General features: G+C 67.3%; 1 protein-coding gene and 1 long non-coding RNA gene across 8 annotated transcripts in view; one reads left to right on the forward strand and one right to left on the reverse strand.

The window, feature by feature from the left end:
• CACNA1H (calcium voltage-gated channel subunit alpha1 H) overlaps positions 1 to 16,928 on the forward strand; it is a 49,434-nt gene that overhangs the window by 25,039 nt on the left and 7,467 nt on the right. For 2 of the 7 annotated variants that reach the window (XM_072835170.1, XM_072835172.1), the window contains exons 2-25: positions 1,490 to 1,602; positions 1,689 to 1,822; positions 2,135 to 2,232; positions 3,918 to 4,077; positions 4,713 to 5,028; positions 5,148 to 5,240; positions 6,236 to 7,028; positions 7,843 to 8,285; positions 9,754 to 9,905; positions 10,559 to 10,744; positions 11,246 to 11,363; positions 11,584 to 11,739; positions 11,948 to 12,038; positions 12,177 to 12,385; positions 13,379 to 13,789; positions 14,206 to 14,306; positions 14,450 to 14,573; positions 14,653 to 14,721; positions 14,828 to 15,012; positions 15,176 to 15,302; positions 15,459 to 15,584; positions 15,782 to 15,871; positions 16,100 to 16,322; positions 16,839 to 16,856. In XM_072835170.1, the coding sequence (XP_072691271.1) occupies positions 1,490 to 1,602; positions 1,689 to 1,822; positions 2,135 to 2,232; positions 3,918 to 4,077; positions 4,713 to 5,028; positions 5,148 to 5,240; positions 6,236 to 7,028; positions 7,843 to 8,285; positions 9,754 to 9,905; positions 10,559 to 10,744; positions 11,246 to 11,363; positions 11,584 to 11,739; positions 11,948 to 12,038; positions 12,177 to 12,385; positions 13,379 to 13,789; positions 14,206 to 14,306; positions 14,450 to 14,573; positions 14,653 to 14,721; positions 14,828 to 15,012; positions 15,176 to 15,302; positions 15,459 to 15,584; positions 15,782 to 15,871; positions 16,100 to 16,322; positions 16,839 to 16,856 (4,536 nt within the window). The remainder of the gene's footprint in view (positions 1 to 1,489; positions 1,603 to 1,688; positions 1,823 to 2,134; positions 2,233 to 3,917; positions 4,078 to 4,712; positions 5,029 to 5,147; positions 5,241 to 6,235; positions 7,029 to 7,842; positions 8,286 to 9,753; positions 9,906 to 10,558; positions 10,745 to 11,245; positions 11,364 to 11,583; positions 11,740 to 11,947; positions 12,039 to 12,176; positions 12,386 to 13,378; positions 13,790 to 14,205; positions 14,307 to 14,449; positions 14,574 to 14,652; positions 14,722 to 14,827; positions 15,013 to 15,175; positions 15,303 to 15,458; positions 15,585 to 15,781; positions 15,872 to 16,099; positions 16,323 to 16,838; positions 16,857 to 16,928) is intronic. The other 5 variants (XM_072835174.1, XM_072835175.1, XM_072835176.1 and 2 more) reach the window with 3 other exon arrangements.
• On the reverse strand, positions 4,387 to 14,720 carry LOC140638235 (uncharacterized). Its single transcript, XR_012035385.1, has 4 exons — positions 11,262 to 14,720; positions 11,056 to 11,155; positions 10,199 to 10,776; positions 4,387 to 10,120 (listed from the first exon to the last, which is right to left on the reverse strand). It is a non-coding gene; the product is annotated as an uncharacterized lncRNA (long non-coding RNA).

Genomic DNA, 16,928 nt, shown 5'->3' on the forward strand with positions numbered 1-16,928 from the left:
CGCGGTGACACACAGTGTCCCACCCGTGCACGACCCCCCTCCTGAGGGGGATTATTGCAGCAGGTTAGGGACAGAGAGGGGTCAGGAGCCAGGAGAGCGCTACAGCCTGAGCGCCCCACAACCCAGCCTGACCCCCACCCCTGGCCCGACGGGACGCCGCGCCCCCGCCCGTCCTTCCAGCCCAGTACCTGGGCACCTGTGTGGGCCCAGAGGCTGTGCGGCTGTAGCCGGAAGCTGATCTCTCCGTCCCCGCAGCCAGACGGCCGCACAGGCACTTGCTACCGCCGAAGCCATTAGCAGTAATTACCGCGTTCTCGGCAGGACCCAAATGACAGAAATGACAGCGGTGGCCCGCCCCACACCGCACCCCGCACTGCACTTGCACTGCCGCCCCCGCCCTCCCCGGGAGGCTGGGGGGAGGCTGGGGAGACGGGAGGGGGCGCGCCGCCTCCAGCTCCGGCAAAGGGTGGGTGCCCGGGCCCCGGCTTCCTCACGCCCCATGTCCCTGAGCCCGTTCCCCTCCCAGGCCTCATCCCTGCCCTGACCACAGCCCCAGGCTCTGGGGCCCCCACCCTCCTGCCCCAGCGGCCCCACAGAAAGCCCACTGTGGAGGTGGGTGCGGGTGCCGGGCTTCTTGCCGCAGGGACGGCGTGTGGGGTGCACAGGCGGCCTGCCACAGGGCCCCCTGGAGTCCCCCCAGAACTGGCGGCATGTGGGCGTGGGACGCACCCCTTCCCAGAGCCCCGGAGCCCACCACCCTGCGCACTGGCCGTGCAGTCTGTGTGGAGCCCCGGCGCCCCCTGGCGGCTGGCTGCCCGCGGAATGTCTAGGAGGTCACAGTTGGGCTCTGGGCCCCAAACCTGGGAGCCTGCGGGGTGGCCTTGGTGCCAGCGTGTGGGGACGCAGCACTGCCTGCTGGCCCAGGTCCCGAGGCCCCCGCCCTGTCTGGACCCCCCCTTGCAGAGGACCCCTGGCCATGGCCGGTCACACTCTGGGGCTGGGTGGCTGGGGAGGGGTGGGGGGGTGTTCTCCTTGGTCCCCATCCGTCCAGGGGCTCAGGAGGGTGCACCTCCCCCAGGCCCAGCTGCCGAGCTGAGCCGCAGCTCTTGTCCCATTGCAGCAGCTGTGGTCAGCAGGGGGCCACCCTCAGGTCACCTCGCAGTCTATGTGCACCTGAAGCACACGTCAGGACCCGGGCTGGCTGAGCCCGTGAGACGAGATGGCTCACCGAGGGCTCCACCTCAGCTTGGGGCACCTGCCCAGGGGCCCGCTCTGTGCCTTGGTTTGCCCTCTGTACCCGAGGGCTTGGCAGCAGTGTCCCCAGTCCCACGGGGGTTGCTGGTGCTGCGCACACGGCCGGGGGCAGGGCTCTACCTCGCAAAGCCCGGCTGGTAGGGGGCGGGGGGCGGGGGGGCGGGTCCCGGGGCCCTGCTCCCCTTCGGCCGCGTCCCAGCCTCAGCGTTGACCCTTAACTCGGCCGCCCGCCCCACATGGTTCGAGCACGTCAGCATGCTGGTCATCATGCTCAATTGCGTGACCCTGGGCATGTTCCGGCCCTGCGAGGACGTCGAGTGCCAGTCGGAGCGCTGCAGCATCCTGGAGGTGGGCAGCGTGCGCGGCCCGCGGGCCACGGCCAGCCCCTGGGGACGGGCTGGGGGGACTGGCTCTCAGGCCCTGTCTCCCGCCAGGCCTTCGATGACTTCATCTTTGCCTTCTTCGCGGTGGAGATGATCATCAAGATGATTGCCCTGGGGCTCTTCGGGCAGAAGTGCTATCTGGGGGACACGTGGAACAGGCTGGATTTCTTTATCGTCATGGCGGGGTACAAACCCCGCCCACAGAGCCGGGGCGGGCCCGGGAGACCCTCGCGCCCACAGTCGCACCCGCACCTGGCCCAGCCTGTCCCCCGCTCAGGCCCCGGGGGTGGGGGTGCACTCTGCAGGGGCCCAGGGGAGGTGGCTAGGGGTGGGGAGCCGGCGCGGCCTCTGCCAGGGGACCCGACACGCATCCTGAGCTCCCGGTGCCAGCAGTAGGGTGGCGGGACAGACACAGATGGCTGTGAGTGGGACGGCGCCCGGCGGTGCCCCAGGAGGCTCTGAGGCCCTGCCCGAGAGTCCGTCCCTCTGCCCCCCAGCATGATGGAGTATTCGCTGGACGGACACAACGTGAGCCTCTCGGCCATCCGGACAGTGCGTGTGTTGCGGCCCCTCCGCGCCATCAACCGTGTGCCCAGTGAGTGGCCCCTCCCCTGGGACAGCCCTCCCCAGGGCTCTCGAAGGTCCCCGGGCCGTGGGACCGGAAGCGCACGTTGCTTGCCTCTGGACCCCCGGCCGTGGGGGAGCAGGGGCGAGCTGCCTGCCGCTCACCCCCCGAGGCTGGACCGGGTTGGGGGTGGCAGGCAGGCTGCGTGGGGTCCCGTCTCCCCACAGTAATGCCAGCTGAGGCCTCGTCTGTACAACATCTGGGGTCATGCTGGGGGCTGCTGGAGGGAAGCGTCCAGAAGCTTCCGGGAAGTCACGTGGCTGCTTGTTTGGAAAGCCGCCTGTCCTCACGCTGGTCATCTGCCCGCACGGGCGGGGGGCGGGGGTGGTCTGGGATTTTTCCATCTCTGAGGATTCGCTGCTGTGTCTGAATCCAGCAGTTACTTCTCCTGGGCAGGAGGGCTCCGTGTAAGGGGGGTGCATGTGCGTGGGTCTGCACCTTCCAGGTGTTGAGCCCACGTAGGTGTGCACGCGGCCTCTCCAGCTGCTGGGCCTGAGTCCTGGTGTCCTCAGCACCCAGGCTAGGCCATCAGGGCTGGTCCTACAGCTCCCCCTGGACATCACACACCCTCGGGGACAGGCACTCCCTCCCCGGGGCCGGTCAGCTCCACCAGAGGGCAGGCATCCTGGAGTTGTGCCGTGTGGTGCAATCCCCTGGGTCTCTTTTCCACCTGCCCACCCGACCATATCCTCAGGGTTCAGATGGGGCTCAGATGCCCTGGGAGCCTGGGAAAGTCCCTGAGCCTCTCTGAGCCTCCCCTTGTCCCACCTGTAACAGGAGGGCACTAGGGGTCCCCTGGAGAGGCTGTGCGAGATGAGGTGACATGTGAGGCTCTGGGCTGTGCCTGGCGCCCCCCCACACCCCCCACGCCCTCGGTCTGCTCACCTGGGCCCCCCTGTGAGAGGCCCCCCTGTGGCCACTGGCAGCCTGGTCTCCCTCTGGGGACATTGCCCCGTTCCAAACAGTGCCTGCCCTAGACAAGCCCAGGTGTTCCTCATCATGAGTCCCAGGTGTCACGCTCAGGGTTGTGTCCCATAGCTGCCTGGGGTTCGCTCTGAGCCCTGGATCGTGTCAGTGACCCTGGGGGCCCAGGGCAGGTGCCCCCCTGGCCCAGGCCATGGTTTGCTGCCTCAGCCTTGCCCTTGTTCGTTTTGGGAAAGGAGTCACCCTTCTGAGGTCTGGGAGGGGATAGGCCCAGGTAAGTGGGGGACACAGGGGGCTTGGCCAACCCACTGCTGGATTGATTTGCATTCGTACAGCCCCAGCTCCTGCCCTGGGGTCCCCTCGCCAGTGCCGGGCCCTGCTCCTGTGTGATTGACGCAGGGCGTGGGAACAGGTGCTTCCTGAACCCCGTACCCACGGCAAGACCCCTGGCTCCTGAGTCCTGGAGGCAGCACGGAGCCACTGGGGTCCCTGAGGTGCCCGGGGGCCCCAGATGTGCCTGGTCCTGGCGGTGGGTCATTCAGACCCGAGATCACCCAGGCCCACAGCCTCTCTCTGCCCCGCGTAGGGCGTCACTGGCTCTCAGGGCCGAGTGTGTGGGGACCTGGCGCGAGTCCCCCCAGAGTTCCCGTGTGTGGACGGCAGAAGGGGTGGGGGGCTGGCGGGAGCCCCTGGAGGACTCCACTGTGCTCACTTGTTTCCCCGCCCCACAGGCATGCGGATCCTGGTCACGCTGCTGCTGGACACTCTGCCCATGCTCGGGAACGTCCTCCTGCTCTGCTTCTTCGTCTTCTTCATCTTCGGCATCGTGGGCGTCCAGCTGTGGGCCGGACTGCTCCGCAACCGCTGCTTCCTGGACAGCGGCTTTGCCCGGTGGGGCCCCTGAGGGCCCGTGGGGGGTGGGGGGGCGGGGTGGCCTCAGGCTCCTCCCCTCCAGCCCTGCCCCTGTAGGCTCCTCCTCTTTAGCCCCGCCCCTACAGGCTCCTCCCCTCCAGCCACACCTCCTTGTGCCCCGCCTCACAGGCCCCTCCCCTCCAGACCCGCCCCACAGGCTCCTCCCCCCTCCAGCTCCACCCCTACAAGCTCCTACTCTCCAGCCCCGCCCCTGCAGGCCCCTCCCCTCCAGCCCCGTCCCCTTGTGCCCCACCCTGCAGGCTCCTCCCCTCCGGCCCCGCCCCCACACGCCCCGCCCCTGCAGGCTTCTCCCCTCCAGCCCTGAATCCATGGACTCGGTCTTCCTGCATTACTCGGGAGTTGCAGTTCCGTCTTTTGGGTGTTTGTTTCCTAATCTATCTCACGTGTTCTCTTGTGTTTTTTCTTTATGAACCTGTTTCGCTGTTTCTGTTCTCTCGTCCGTCGCTATCATTGACTCCCATTTGTGTCTCACGCTTTGTTTCTCTGCGTCTGTCCGCATCTCTGCGTGCACCTGTGCATCTCTGCGTGCACCTGTGCGTCTCTGCGTCTCTGCCTCTACACGTGTCCGGGTCCGCACCTCCCGCCGGCCGCAGAAACAACAACCTCACCTTCCTGCGGCCGTACTACCAGACGGAGGAGGGCGAGGAGAACCCCTTCATCTGCTCCTCGCGCCGGGACAACGGCATGCAGAAGTGCTCGCACATCCCCAGCCGCCGGGAGCTGCGCGTGGAGTGCACGCTGGGCTGGGAGGCGTACGGGCAGCCGCAGGCCGATGCTCCCGGAGCCGCCCGCAACGCCTGCATCAACTGGAACCAGTACTACAACGTGTGCCGCTCGGGCGGCTCCAACCCCCACAACGGCGCCATCAATTTCGACAACATCGGCTATGCCTGGATCGCCATCTTCCAGGTGGGGCCCGGCTCCTCGGCTGAGGGCCTGGGCCTGTTTCCCCATCAGCGGGGGCGGGGGCGAGGGGCCCCTGCGGCCCTCCCAGGGCCGTCCGTGTGTGCAGCTGCCTGTCCCCGCAGGTCATCACGCTGGAGGGCTGGGTGGACATCATGTACTACGTCATGGATGCCCATTCCTTCTACAACTTCATCTACTTCATTTTGCTCATCATCGTGAGTGTGGGCGACGGGGCGAGTCCCGGGGGCCGGGCGGGTTGTTTGGGGCCACCAGTGTTGGTGGGTGGAGATGCCCTCATGGTGTGACAGCTGGCCTCAGACCCCTGAAGTCCTGTCAGTGGGCGCCGTCGTGACCCCAATGTCGCGCAATCCCAGCCTCTGCTGACTCTCGGCGTCCTTGCATGAGCTGAGCTGCAGGGTGGGCAACAGAGGCCCGGGGCGGCCCGTGGGGCACCAGGGGGCTTCTACTCAGCCCCCAGGGGGAGGTGGTTGTGGGGAAGCCCACCCCCAGCAGGCCTCTCATGGTCGGGTCCCATGCAGAGATTGCAGAAGAGGCCCGGCTACATTTTGGGGTCACAGCCCTGCAAAGAACAGGTACCCCAAAGGCAGGACTCTCCCCGGTGTAGGTGCCCCCGCCAGGCACAGTCCTCCATAGTATATGTGGGTCTCCAGACATAGGGGTGTCCGGGGCAGGGTCTGTAAGGACCCCACTATAGAGATGGGGAGATGTTTTTGTGTTTGATCACAAGCAGGAGCTGAGGACAGTGTGGCAGTGTGACCCTGCTGTGGGGGACATAAAGCCCAGGGTTTTGGGGGGGGACTTCCTGGGGGAGGACAAGCCGTACAGATGATGGGAAGGAAAGGTCTCCCCGCCACCCCTCACTTGTGCCCCACCCATCCAAACGTGGGCTGCACACATGGGCCAGGAGCCCTTACTCAGCTGCCCATGGCAGGTGCTGAGTTTTGGCACCACATCATTGGGGACCCCACCCCTCTCGGCGCCCATGCCGGCCATGCTCACGGCTCTGTCCCCGGCCCCGAGGACAGGCAGTGAGCAGCAGGGCTCACCGTTTCCCCTGGGACTCGGTTCCTGCTGTGTGGAAGCGGCTCCTGTCCCCGCTGCCTGCCCCGCCCGCCCCTGACAGCCCGCAGGACTCTTCCCCAGCTCCCTGGGCTGGCCACGGGGGCTCACCGCTGCCCGCCTGCTGCAGGTGGGCTCCTTCTTCATGATCAACCTGTGCCTGGTGGTGATCGCCACGCAGTTCTCGGAGACCAAGCAGCGGGAGAACCAGCTCATGCGAGAGCAGCGTGCGCGCTACCTGTCCAATGACAGCACGCTAGCCAGCTTCTCAGAACCGGGCAGCTGCTATGAGGAGCTGCTCAAGTACGTGGGCCACATCTGCCGCAAGGTGAAGAGGCGCAGCCTGCGTCTCTATGCTCGCTGGCAGAGCCGCTGGCGCAAGAAGGTGGACCCCAGCAGCGCCCTGCACGGCCAGGGCCCCGGGCACCGGCCGAGGCGGGCGGGGAGGCACATGGCCTCCGTCCACCACCTGGTCTACCACCACCACCACCACCACCACCACCACTACCACTTCAGCCACAGCAGCCCACGCCGGCCCGGCCCCGAGCCCGGCCCCGGGGACACCAGGCTGGTGCAGGCTGGAACGTTGCCCTCCCCGCCCTCGCCAGGCCGTGGGCCACCGGACGCCGAGTCCGTGCACAGCGTGTACCACGCAGACTGCCACGTGGAGGGGCCGCAGGAGAGGGCCCGAGTGGCCCACGCCGCGGCCGCTGCTGCTGCCAGCCTCAAGCTGGCCACAGGGCTGGGTGCCATGAACTACCCCACCATCCTGCCCTCGCCTGCCGGGGGCAGCAAAGGGGGCGCCAGCCCGGGGCCCAAGGGCAAGCGGGCCGGAGGGCCTCTGGGCACCAGCGAGCAGAGCCCCCTGAGCCTGAGGGGCCCCGACCCCTATGAGAAGATCCAGCATCTGGTCGGGGAACACGGTAAGGACCCAGCCCCACGCTGTGGGGAGGAGGTGGGACCGGGGTTGGGTGAGCCTCAAGGAGACAGGCCTCTTGGGACGTCCTCTGCCTGTGCGCTCTCCGGGGAGGCCCTGGGTACCTTGGCGAGCCCCGCGTTCCCCTTTTTCCTATTGAGCCCTGGAAGAAGGGGGCAAGGGCCTGGGGGGAGGGCGCCTGGCCTCACTCTGCCCCAGACCAAGCCCAAGCGGCCCCAGGGCAAGTGAGGCCCGAGCATTTGCCAACAAAGGCTGACAAAGTCCATCAAGGCCACACGCCTTTGCCTCGCCCCACCTGGTCCCCAGGGAACCCACAGCCCTGCCTCTGGCCGCTTTAGAGGAGGTGGGGGTGGGGAAGGTGAAACAGGTCACAGAGCCCCTGAGGGTCAGGGAGAGGGGCCGGGGAGAGGGGCCGGGGGTCACCCGAGACACTCCGCCTCTCCCACCTGGGGCCCAGCTCTCCCCACCTCGGAGGGACACTGGGTCTCTTGCAGACAGGAGGCCTCCGGGGGGGTGGGTGTGTGCGGGTGTGCGGCCAGGGCGCATTGGAGCATGCAGGGCCTGCACGTGCACCGTCCCACGCCACCCCCAGGAGCGGGTGGGCAGCGGGCCGTGGCGCGGCCTGCTCTGTGTGGCCCCGGAGCCACGGCGTTGCCGTTGGTGTGAGACACAGCTTGGGCTCTGGAGTCTCGCGCGAGGAAGCCGCGTAGGGTGGCTCCCGGGTGGGCGTGTGCGCTGCGCTGCCCCCGGCGGGGCCCCGCGCTCGCGGCCTGACCCTGCCTGTGCCCCTGTCCCTGCAGGACTGGGCCGGGCTCCCAGCCGCCTGTCGGGCCTGAGCGTGCCCTGCCCCCTGCCCAGCCCCCAGGCAGGCACGCTGACGTGCGAGCTGAAGAACTGCCCGTATTGTGCCAGCGCGCTGGAGGACGCCGACTTCGAGCTCAGCGACTCCGAGAGCGGAGGCTCAGAAGGCAACGCGGTCTATGAGTTCACGCAGGACGTGCGGCACGGGGACCGCCGCGACCCCATGCAGCCCGCCCCGGCGACGGACACGGCCGGCCAGGGCAGCACGCGGCAGCGGGCACAGCGGCGGGCGGCCCCGGGCCAGCAGGGCGCGCTGGGCCACGTGTGGGCCACCTTCAGCGCCAAGCTGTGCTGCATCGTGGACAGCAAGTACTTCAACCGCGGCATCATGGTGGCCATCCTCACCAACACGCTGAGCATGGGCGTGGAGTACCACGAGCAGGTGGGTGTGGGGCTGGTCCTCCCGTGGGGCCGCGGAGGGGCCAGGGACGCCATTGGAGCTCAGACGCTCCCGTCTCCTGCCGGGGCTGGGTCCCTGTCGGGTACCAAGTGGTTCCCGTGTGGAGGTTCTGGGGTCCCAGGAGGCCACCACAGGCCCGGGGGCAGCAGGGTCAAGGGCATCCGCCAGCCAGCCGGTGGCTGTGCTGAGGATGGGACGCCCCGGGCTCAGCTCTCGCGGGGCGGGGGGGCTCCCCTGACGTGAGCCAGGACCACTGGCTGTGCCTGCTGGGATGCTCCTTGGTGGCCGCCAAGGGCCAGAGTGTGGGGTGGCCCCCAGGAGGAAGCAGTGGGGCCGTGTCTGGCCCCCCAGCCGCCGCAGAAGTGGTCGCCTGTGCACACTGGCTGTCCTTGGCCCCTGCCCTGGAGCGGAAAGGGCAGCAGCTAGGTTAGGCCAGGAGAGGGGGTCTCTCCAGGAACCAGGCTGGGTCACCCATGGTGACCAAATGGGAGTTCCTCGTGCCCCACTGTTGGGGCTTTTCCGGCCACGTAAGGAATTTGATTGTGGAACAATTTGGGAAAAATCCAAGCAGTGGTGGCCTTCAGCAGGCACTGGGGGGAGGGAGGGCAGCTCAGGCAGGGGCATCTAGGCATCAGGGCAGGGATTCCCTCGTAGAGAAGAGCCCCTGCGCACATACACACAAGTATGCGTGTGCACATATTCAAGGCTTACCGACGCAAGTGGGAGCACACGTACTACACATACAGCTTGTATGTAGGCGCACATGCTCTGGTGTGTGCGCATGGACGTGCACTTGTGTGTGCACACGTAGGGTTATTTACACTAGCGCAGGTGTGCACGTGGACATGCATGCACATGGACAGGCACGTGTGTGTGTGCGGGGTATTTACACTAGTGCAGGTGTGCACATGGACACATGGACAGGCACACACGTGTGTGCACACAAGGTCACATGTTGGTAAACGTGCAGGCATGCACACGTGGGAGTGTTTACACTAGCCCAGGTGTACTCTCAGACATAGATGTGCAGGCATACACACACACAGGTGAGTCAGCACGTCTCCAGGAAGAAGGCTTCTGGAGCCTTCCGCCAGCAAGAAGGGGTGGGTGAGGCTGCCAGGGTCCAGGGAAGTGCATCAGATCTGCACCCCGTGCTCCCCCATGCCTGCCCTAGAACCCTGGGGCAGGTGCTCTGTGCCCTGTTCCCGTGGCCAGCCCTGGCTCTGGTGAGCGGTCGCACTGGTGGCAACGTCCAGCAGGCCCCGGGAGCTGGGGACAGCCAGGTGGATGGGCCAGGCAGGCTGTGGTCCTTGTCCTCCTGCAGACAGCGGCCAGTTAGGGGATTTTTGAGCTGCTCCCTCGAGGTGGACTCAGCTGCTCTTGAACTCTGGGGGGGCATGGTGGTGGGGGAGCCGCGGGGGCGCCCTGACGGCCTCCCTGCCGCCTGCAGCCTGACGAGCTGACCAGTGCCCTGGAGATTAGCAACATCGTGTTCACCAGCATGTTCGCCCTGGAGATGCTGCTGAAGCTGCTGGCCTGCGGCCCACTGGGCTACATCCGCAACCCCTACAACATCTTCGATGGCATCATCGTGGTCATCAGGTGGTGCCCCGTCCCCCGCCTGGGCCGCAGGGGCCTGGGAGCTCATCTCTCACCCCCCACCCCCCGAGAGCTGAGCCCCCGTCAGAGGAAGGCTCTGACAGGATGTCATGGGCAGCGTCCCCTCCCTGGGACCAAGTCCCTCCCCGCCGGCGCTGTCAGCTCCATGCAGTCTGCTGCACCTCACAGATGTTTCTAGAACGTAGTGCAGCTGTGCCCTGCAGGAGCAGAGTGGGCACTTGGCCACCCAGCTGGAGGTCACTTAGGCCTCACCCCTGCGAGGAAGGCCAGCTCACCTGTGGGGCGTCTGCTGCAGCCAAGTCCATGCAGAAAGGAGTGGGAGGGTCTGGGGTAACCCTCCCCCAGGAGGCAGGGCCCTCAGGAGTCCGGGGGTCCCCCGGGGAGTGGGGAGGCACTGTGTGAAAGGCACAGGACAGGGCCGGCCCTGGGCAGAGAAGCTGACCAGGCCAGAGCCCGAGTTCCGGCAGCTTCTGGGGGACGGCAGTTAGGTGGGTGGCTTGGACAACACCGCCACGGCCCTCCAGCCCCCTGGGCGCCTGGATGCAGCCACACCTCTGCTCGGCCACGGGGTGAAGGAAGGCCGCGGGACCCATGGTCGGAGAATGGGCCCCGCTGACCCCCGCCCCGGCCCACAGCGTCTGGGAGATCATCGGGCAGGCGGACGGCGGCCTGTCGGTGCTGCGGACCTTCCGGCTGCTGCGGGTGCTGAAGCTGGTGCGCTTCATGCCGGCGCTGCGGCGGCAGCTGGTGGTGCTCATGAAGACCATGGACAACGTGGCCACCTTCTGCATGCTGCTCATGCTCTTCATCTTCATCTTCAGGTGGCCGCCTGCCTTGCTGCACACCAGCCTCCCTGCGGTGCCACCCCATGCTTCTGGGCTTGGGGGCTTGGGGGGGGGGGCAGGAGCCTCCAGGTGGGGGGATCAGGGACTGTGCCCAGAGGAGAGCAGAGAAGGGGTGGGACAGCCAGGCCCAGGTCCATAGCCTTCGCCTGGTACGTGCACAGCGCCCGCCATCGGGTGGCCTGGCCTGGGGTCAAGCCTCAAGGATGGGCTGGGGCGGGGAGGGCAGCCCAAGCAGCTGAGTGAGACAGACGCCCCAGGCACCTCCCACCCAGCCTCGGTCTACCCACCTGTGATTTGGAAACCGCTGGGCCGTGGGCACCAGGAGGGAGGCCCCAGTACGCCGGAAGGCTGGTGGCCGGGCCAGTGGGGAAGGATGGAGAGCAGTCCCTGGGTGCAGGGGTGACCACGCAGGGCTTCACCTGCTGCCCGCCTCCCTGCACCCCTCCCTAAACTCACTCACTCCTGCCCTGCCTTCAGCATCCTGGGCATGCACCTGTTTGGCTGCAAGTTCAGTCTGACGACAGACACCGGAGACACGGTCCCCGACAGGAAGAACTTCGACTCCCTGCTGTGGGCCATCGTCACCGTGTTCCAGGTAACGCCTGGGTGAGCGTCCCAGGGGGAGTCATGGTCCCCAGGAGAACAGCCGTCCTGCTCAAGGCAGCTCTGGAGCAGGCCCTGGCCTGTGTGAGGCCAGAGCAGTGGAGGGGCTGTGAAGGGTGGTGGGGAGGCTGTGCAGAGCCCCTGCCACCCCGGGCTGGCCGGCACCCCTCTCTCCTGGTCTGGGCATGCTCTGCCTCATGGCCCCTCCGCAGATCCTCACCCAGGAGGACTGGAATGTCGTCCTCTACAATGGCATGGCCTCTACCTCCTCCTGGGCCGCCCTCTACTTCGTGGCGCTGATGACCTTTGGCAACTACGTACTCTTCAACCTGCTGGTGGCCATCCTGGTGGAGGGCTTCCAGGCGGAGGTGAGGGATGGGGTTCCTGCCCAGACCATCACGGTCCCCCTCCTCCATCCTCCAGCCGCTGCACCTGTGCCCCTGGTCGTGACTTCGTGGTCACACCTGCCTCTGCGCCGGCCCAGCCCTCCCTGGGGAGTCCACGTGCGGGTGCCCGGCGCAGATGGCTCCCACCTGAGGGGAGTCTCAGACGTGCCTTCTGCTCTGCGGGGTGCAGGGTGACGCCAACAGATCCGACACAGACGAAGACAAGACATCCACCCACTTGGAGGAAGATTTTGACAAGTTCCGAGATCTCCGGGCCACAGGTGAGTATCTGGGCGGTGGGGCCAGCGGTGGTACTGCCCACCCTGCCCTGGCACAGCTGGGACTCCGTGGGCAGGCTCTTGGGTGGGCACATTCCCTTCCTGGAAGCCCCGCAGGTCACCACCAGCTTGTCCATCCAGAGATGAAGATGTACTCACTGGCGGTGACCCCCAACGGGCACTTGGAGGGCCGAGGCAGCCTGCCCCCTCCCCTCATCATGCACACGGCGGCCACGCCCATGCCCACCCCAAAGAGCTCCCCACACCTGGATGCGGCCCCCGGCCTCCTGGACTCGCGGCGTGGCAGCAGCAGCTCTGTGGACCCCCAGCTGGGCGACCAGAAGTCGCTGGTAGGCACCCTTCCCTGCCCGGGTCCTGTGGCCTGTCCCAAGGACGAGCGTGGGTCCCGCACACCCCCCCAGTCATAGCCCACAAATCCCTGTCCCCGAGCGGAGGTAAGCGCTCTGTCTTCCTATAAACGGAGCTAGGAGCGGCTGCTCTCGTGGAAGGAGTATGAGTTGACCAGACATGGGAATGCGGGGCACCCCTCTCCTCTCCAGTAGAGCGTCAGGCAGGGAGTTTATCTTCCGAATTGAAATAAAAGATAAAAGCTGGCAGAGCAGAGCGTACATCAAAGGAGAAACAAAAGGGACAGCAGAAAGGGGACACACGACAGAAGCCAGGCGGATGTCCCCCGGAGCCGGAGCCACGGGGCTTTCCGTGCACGCCCAGGAAACACCGCCCTAGCTGCCAGCCCAGTGCTGCTTCTGGACTGCGGCAGGCGGGGGGAGCTGGGGGGGGGGCGGGTACGGACACAGCAGAGTCCAGGCGGAGCGTGGGGACAGACGCGCATCCGTACCAGAGAAGCTGCACAGCTGGGCAGCGTAGCACCCAGATGCATGCAGCCCTCTGGCCCCGGGAGGGGGAGTGAGAGTGAGCAGGGAAGGGGGTGCCTGGAGGTGAATCCCCGTCCCTCTGTCCCTCCTGAGACACAGCTGCGTGTGTCCCAGAGGCTGCCACCAAGGAGCTGCTCTGGGCAGGGGTGTGAGGGCACCTGGCCTGCTGGCCCCTGGCCGGTGCACAAGCACCTGCACCTGCCCTCCAGACACGCTCGCTCCTTGTGGGTGGGCTCTGTGCCACAGGCATGCGGCGGAAATGCGGTGTCGCTGGCCGCTGCCCAGTGGGGTCACTGCCTGGTAAAGGAGGAGGCTCACGTGCAGACGCCACCCACGGCGCTAATAGTAATGCCACCGGTCAGGAAGGGCCCATGGCCGGGTGCCCAGGGCCCGGATGTTTGGGGGGACTTGGGGGGCTGGCCCTGCTCACTCCTCCCCCTCCCACAGTCCAGCCTCCGAAGCTCACCCTGTGCCCAGTGGGGCCCCAGCAGTGCCTGGAGCAGCCGGCGCTCAAGCTGGAACAGCCTGGGCCGCGCCCCCAGCCTCAAGCGCCGGAGCCAGTGCGGGGAGCGTGAGTCTCTGCTGTCCGGGGAGGGCAAGGGTAGCACGGACGAGGAGGCCGAGGACAGCAGGCCCGGAGCGGGGGCCTCCCCCGGGACACGCCCCGTCCCGCTGCGGCGCGCCGAGTCCCTGGACCCCCGCAGCACGCTGGACCTGCGGCCTCCCCGCCCGGCCGCGCTGGCACCCGCCAAGTTTCAGGAGTGCAACGGGCAGGTCCTGGCCCTGCCCACGGAGTTCTTCCTGCGCATCGACAGCCACAAGGAGGATCCGGCTGACTTTGACGATGACGTGGAGGACGTGAGTGGGGGCCCAACCCATGCCTCCCCAAAGCCGACCCTGAGGCAGGGACTCGGGGCACCTGACTGGTGGGGGGCTCTGCGCCCCACGGGGGAGGGGAGGCTGAGCAGCACCTGACACAGTAGCCTGGCCTTCACTTGTGCACAGGGAGCCCGGGAGCAGATTCTCCCCAGGGGCCACCTGGCCTCCAGCTGAGGGGTGGTTCTGAGCCGCCAGCAGGGAGACCCTCAGGAGCAGGAGGGTGAGGCAGAGGCACCCACTGAGGCCAGAGCAGTTCTGAAGGGTGGGGGTCAGCTGCAGGGGCGTGGGCTCCCAGTGAGGGGCTCTCGGTGCTGGGGTGCGGAGGATGAGGCCTGGGAGCCCAGGGGCTGGCCTGGCCAGGAGGGGCCCTGTGGACCTGCCCCCTCCCTCCCTAGAGTTGCTGCCTGCGTCTGCACAAGGTCCTGGAGCCCTACAAGCCCGCGTGGTGCCGCAGCCGCGAGCCCTGGGCCCTGTACCTCTTCTCTCCGCAGAACAGGTGAGGGGCTCACCAGGTAGGGGGGCCTTGGAGCCGACCCGGACCTCAGCGCCCCCACCCCGATCCTTGTGCCCCCTACCACGTGGTGAGCATCCCCAGGGGGCCGCCCCCCATCTCACAGTGCCTCCCCCCACACCGTCCAGGTTCCGGGTCTCCTGCCAGAAGATCATCGCTCACAAGATGTTCGATCACGTGGTCCTGGTCTTCATCTTCCTCAACTGCATCACCATCGCCCTCGAGAGGCCGGACATCGACCCGGGCAGCACCGTGAGGCGCCCTTCCCAGCCAGGGGGTGGGGGTGCGGGGTTGAGGGGCGCAGCCAGCCGCCCACCGCCTGTGCTTGCAGGAGCGCGTCTTCCTCAGCGTGTCCAACTACATCTTCACGGCGATCTTCGTGGCAGAGATGATGGTGAAGGTACCTGCAGGCCTGGGAGGACGCCATCCCGCCCAGCAGCTTCCCCACCCACCCCCATACCGGGCTGTGCTGCCCCCCCACCTGGGCTCCTCCTCTGCGCTCCCAGGTGGTGGCCCTGGGCCTGGTCTCTGGCGACCACGCCTACCTGCAGAGCAGCTGGAACGTGCTGGACGGGCTGCTGGTGCTGGTGTCCCTGGTCGACATTATCGTGGCCATGGCTTCGGCCGGGGGCGCCAAGATCCTGGGCATCCTGCGTGTGCTGCGCTTGCTGCGGACGCTCCGGCCCCTAAGGTGGGCGGGGCCATCGGTTAGGGTGGGGCCAGGTGGGCGGGGCTACGCTGGTGTGGGCGGGGCCGATGGGCGGCAGGGCGGGGCCGGATGCGGGCTGCAGTCAGGAGACAGAAGGGAGGGCAGGGGGCCTGGCGGCCGGATCAGGGTCGGGCCCCACGTGCAGGGTCATCAGCCGCGCTCCGGGCCTCAAGCTGGTGGTGGAGACTCTGATATCGTCGCTGAGGCCCATCGGGAACATCGTCCTCATCTGCTGCGCCTTCTTCATCATCTTCGGCATCCTGGGGGTACAGGTGCGCGCCCTGCTTGCCCGCGGGGGCCGGGCTGTGGCCAGTGGTCTGTAGTCAGCAGTCGGTGCCGCTGCAGCCTGGAGAGGGTCGTGCAGGGACGGGTCTGGGGACGGGGGGCACAGAACCGGCCCCGCAGGGTGACCTCCGCGCCCTGGTCAGCTCTTCAAGGGGAAGTTTTATTACTGCGAAGGCGCCGACACCAGGAACATCTCCACCAAGGCCGAGTGCCGGGCGGCGCACTACCGCTGGGTGCGGCGCAAGTACAACTTCGACAACCTGGGCCAGGTGGGCGGGGTGGGCGATCAGGGAGGCAGGAGCGGGGAGGGGGTGGCAGGTGCCCCCCTAGCCTCGGTTCCTCCTGGCCCAGCATGGCTGCGCTGGTCAGACCTGGAGCTGGAGTGCATGGGTGGTGGGGTGTGGGGACCCCTGGGTGCCTGGGCTGGGGCAGGGCTGCGGTGACTGTCCTGGATCTGGCCCTGTAGGCTCTGATGTCACTGTTCGTGCTGTCATCCAAGGACGGCTGGGTGAACATCATGTACGACGGGCTGGACGCCGTGGGCATAGACCAGCAGGTATGGGGCGCGGGCAGCCCCGGCCTCCCAGGTGGAGCCCACTGCCCTCTGGGTGGTCTCGGAGCCTCTCCCCAGGGGCTGTTTTTGGCCTCAGCGTTTCCAGGCATCTTGGGGGATGATGCGCTGGGCAGCGTCTGGCCCCTCCGCTGAGCCTGGAGCGCATGTGCTGTCCTTGGGAGGAGGAGCCGTCAGGAGGACGAGGACCCATGTGCCCCTTGTGTGCCGCAGCCTGTGCCCAACCACAACCCCTGGATGCTGCTCTACTTCATCTCCTTCCTGCTCATCGTCAGCTTCTTTGTCCTCAACATGTTTGTGGGCGTCGTGGTGGAGAACTTCCACAAGTGCCGGCAGCACCAGGAGGCGGAGGAGGCGCGGCGGCGGGAGGAGAAGCGGCAGCGGCGCCTGGAGAGAAAACGCAGGAGTAAGGCGCTCCCAGTGGCGGCGGTGGCCGGTCGGTACCAGCGCGTGAGCGGCTGCTTCACCCGCGCGAGCCCCGTGCCTGTGGGGTCGGGTCCAGCCGAGAGGCGGCCTCCCGGCCCTGGTCTCCCTCCCACGCCAGGGTGGCGGGCGCCCGGGCAGGACCTCTGCCTCCCGGCCCCTCCCAGGTGGCCCTGCGTGCTGCCCGTTGTGCCCGGGCCTGCCCAGGGGCTGGGGGCCTCCCGAGGAGGGGCCGGAGCGGGGGAGGCAGCGTGGCAGGAGGTGGGGGTCCCCTTCCAAGCGCCACAGGCCGTCAATGAGACCCCTGATTTTCACCACCCGTCGCTGTAGGACAGCTTCAGCCTGTGAGTTCTCAGACCATGGGAAGAGCAAGCAGAGCCGTCAGAGTCAGACAGGGTCTTAGGGATGTCCCAGCCAGCTTGGGGGCGAGCAGGGGGCCTGCTCAGTATCCCCACCCACCCCGCCCCGTGTGGAGTGTTCTCGCCCCACCCCACCGAGGCCAGCTCAGACCATCTCCTTGTCTTTCCAGGCACTTTCCCCAGCCCAGGTATCTGCCCACCCCCCGCCCTGCATGCCTTAGCGCCCCTGCTTCCGCCAGCCAGTGCATGGGGCTGTGGGC

The sequence above is a fragment of the Canis lupus genome, chromosome 8 (assembly GCF_048164855.1).
Source record: "Canis lupus baileyi chromosome 8, mCanLup2.hap1, whole genome shotgun sequence".
Classification (NCBI taxonomy): Eukaryota; Metazoa; Chordata; class Mammalia; order Carnivora; family Canidae; genus Canis; species Canis lupus.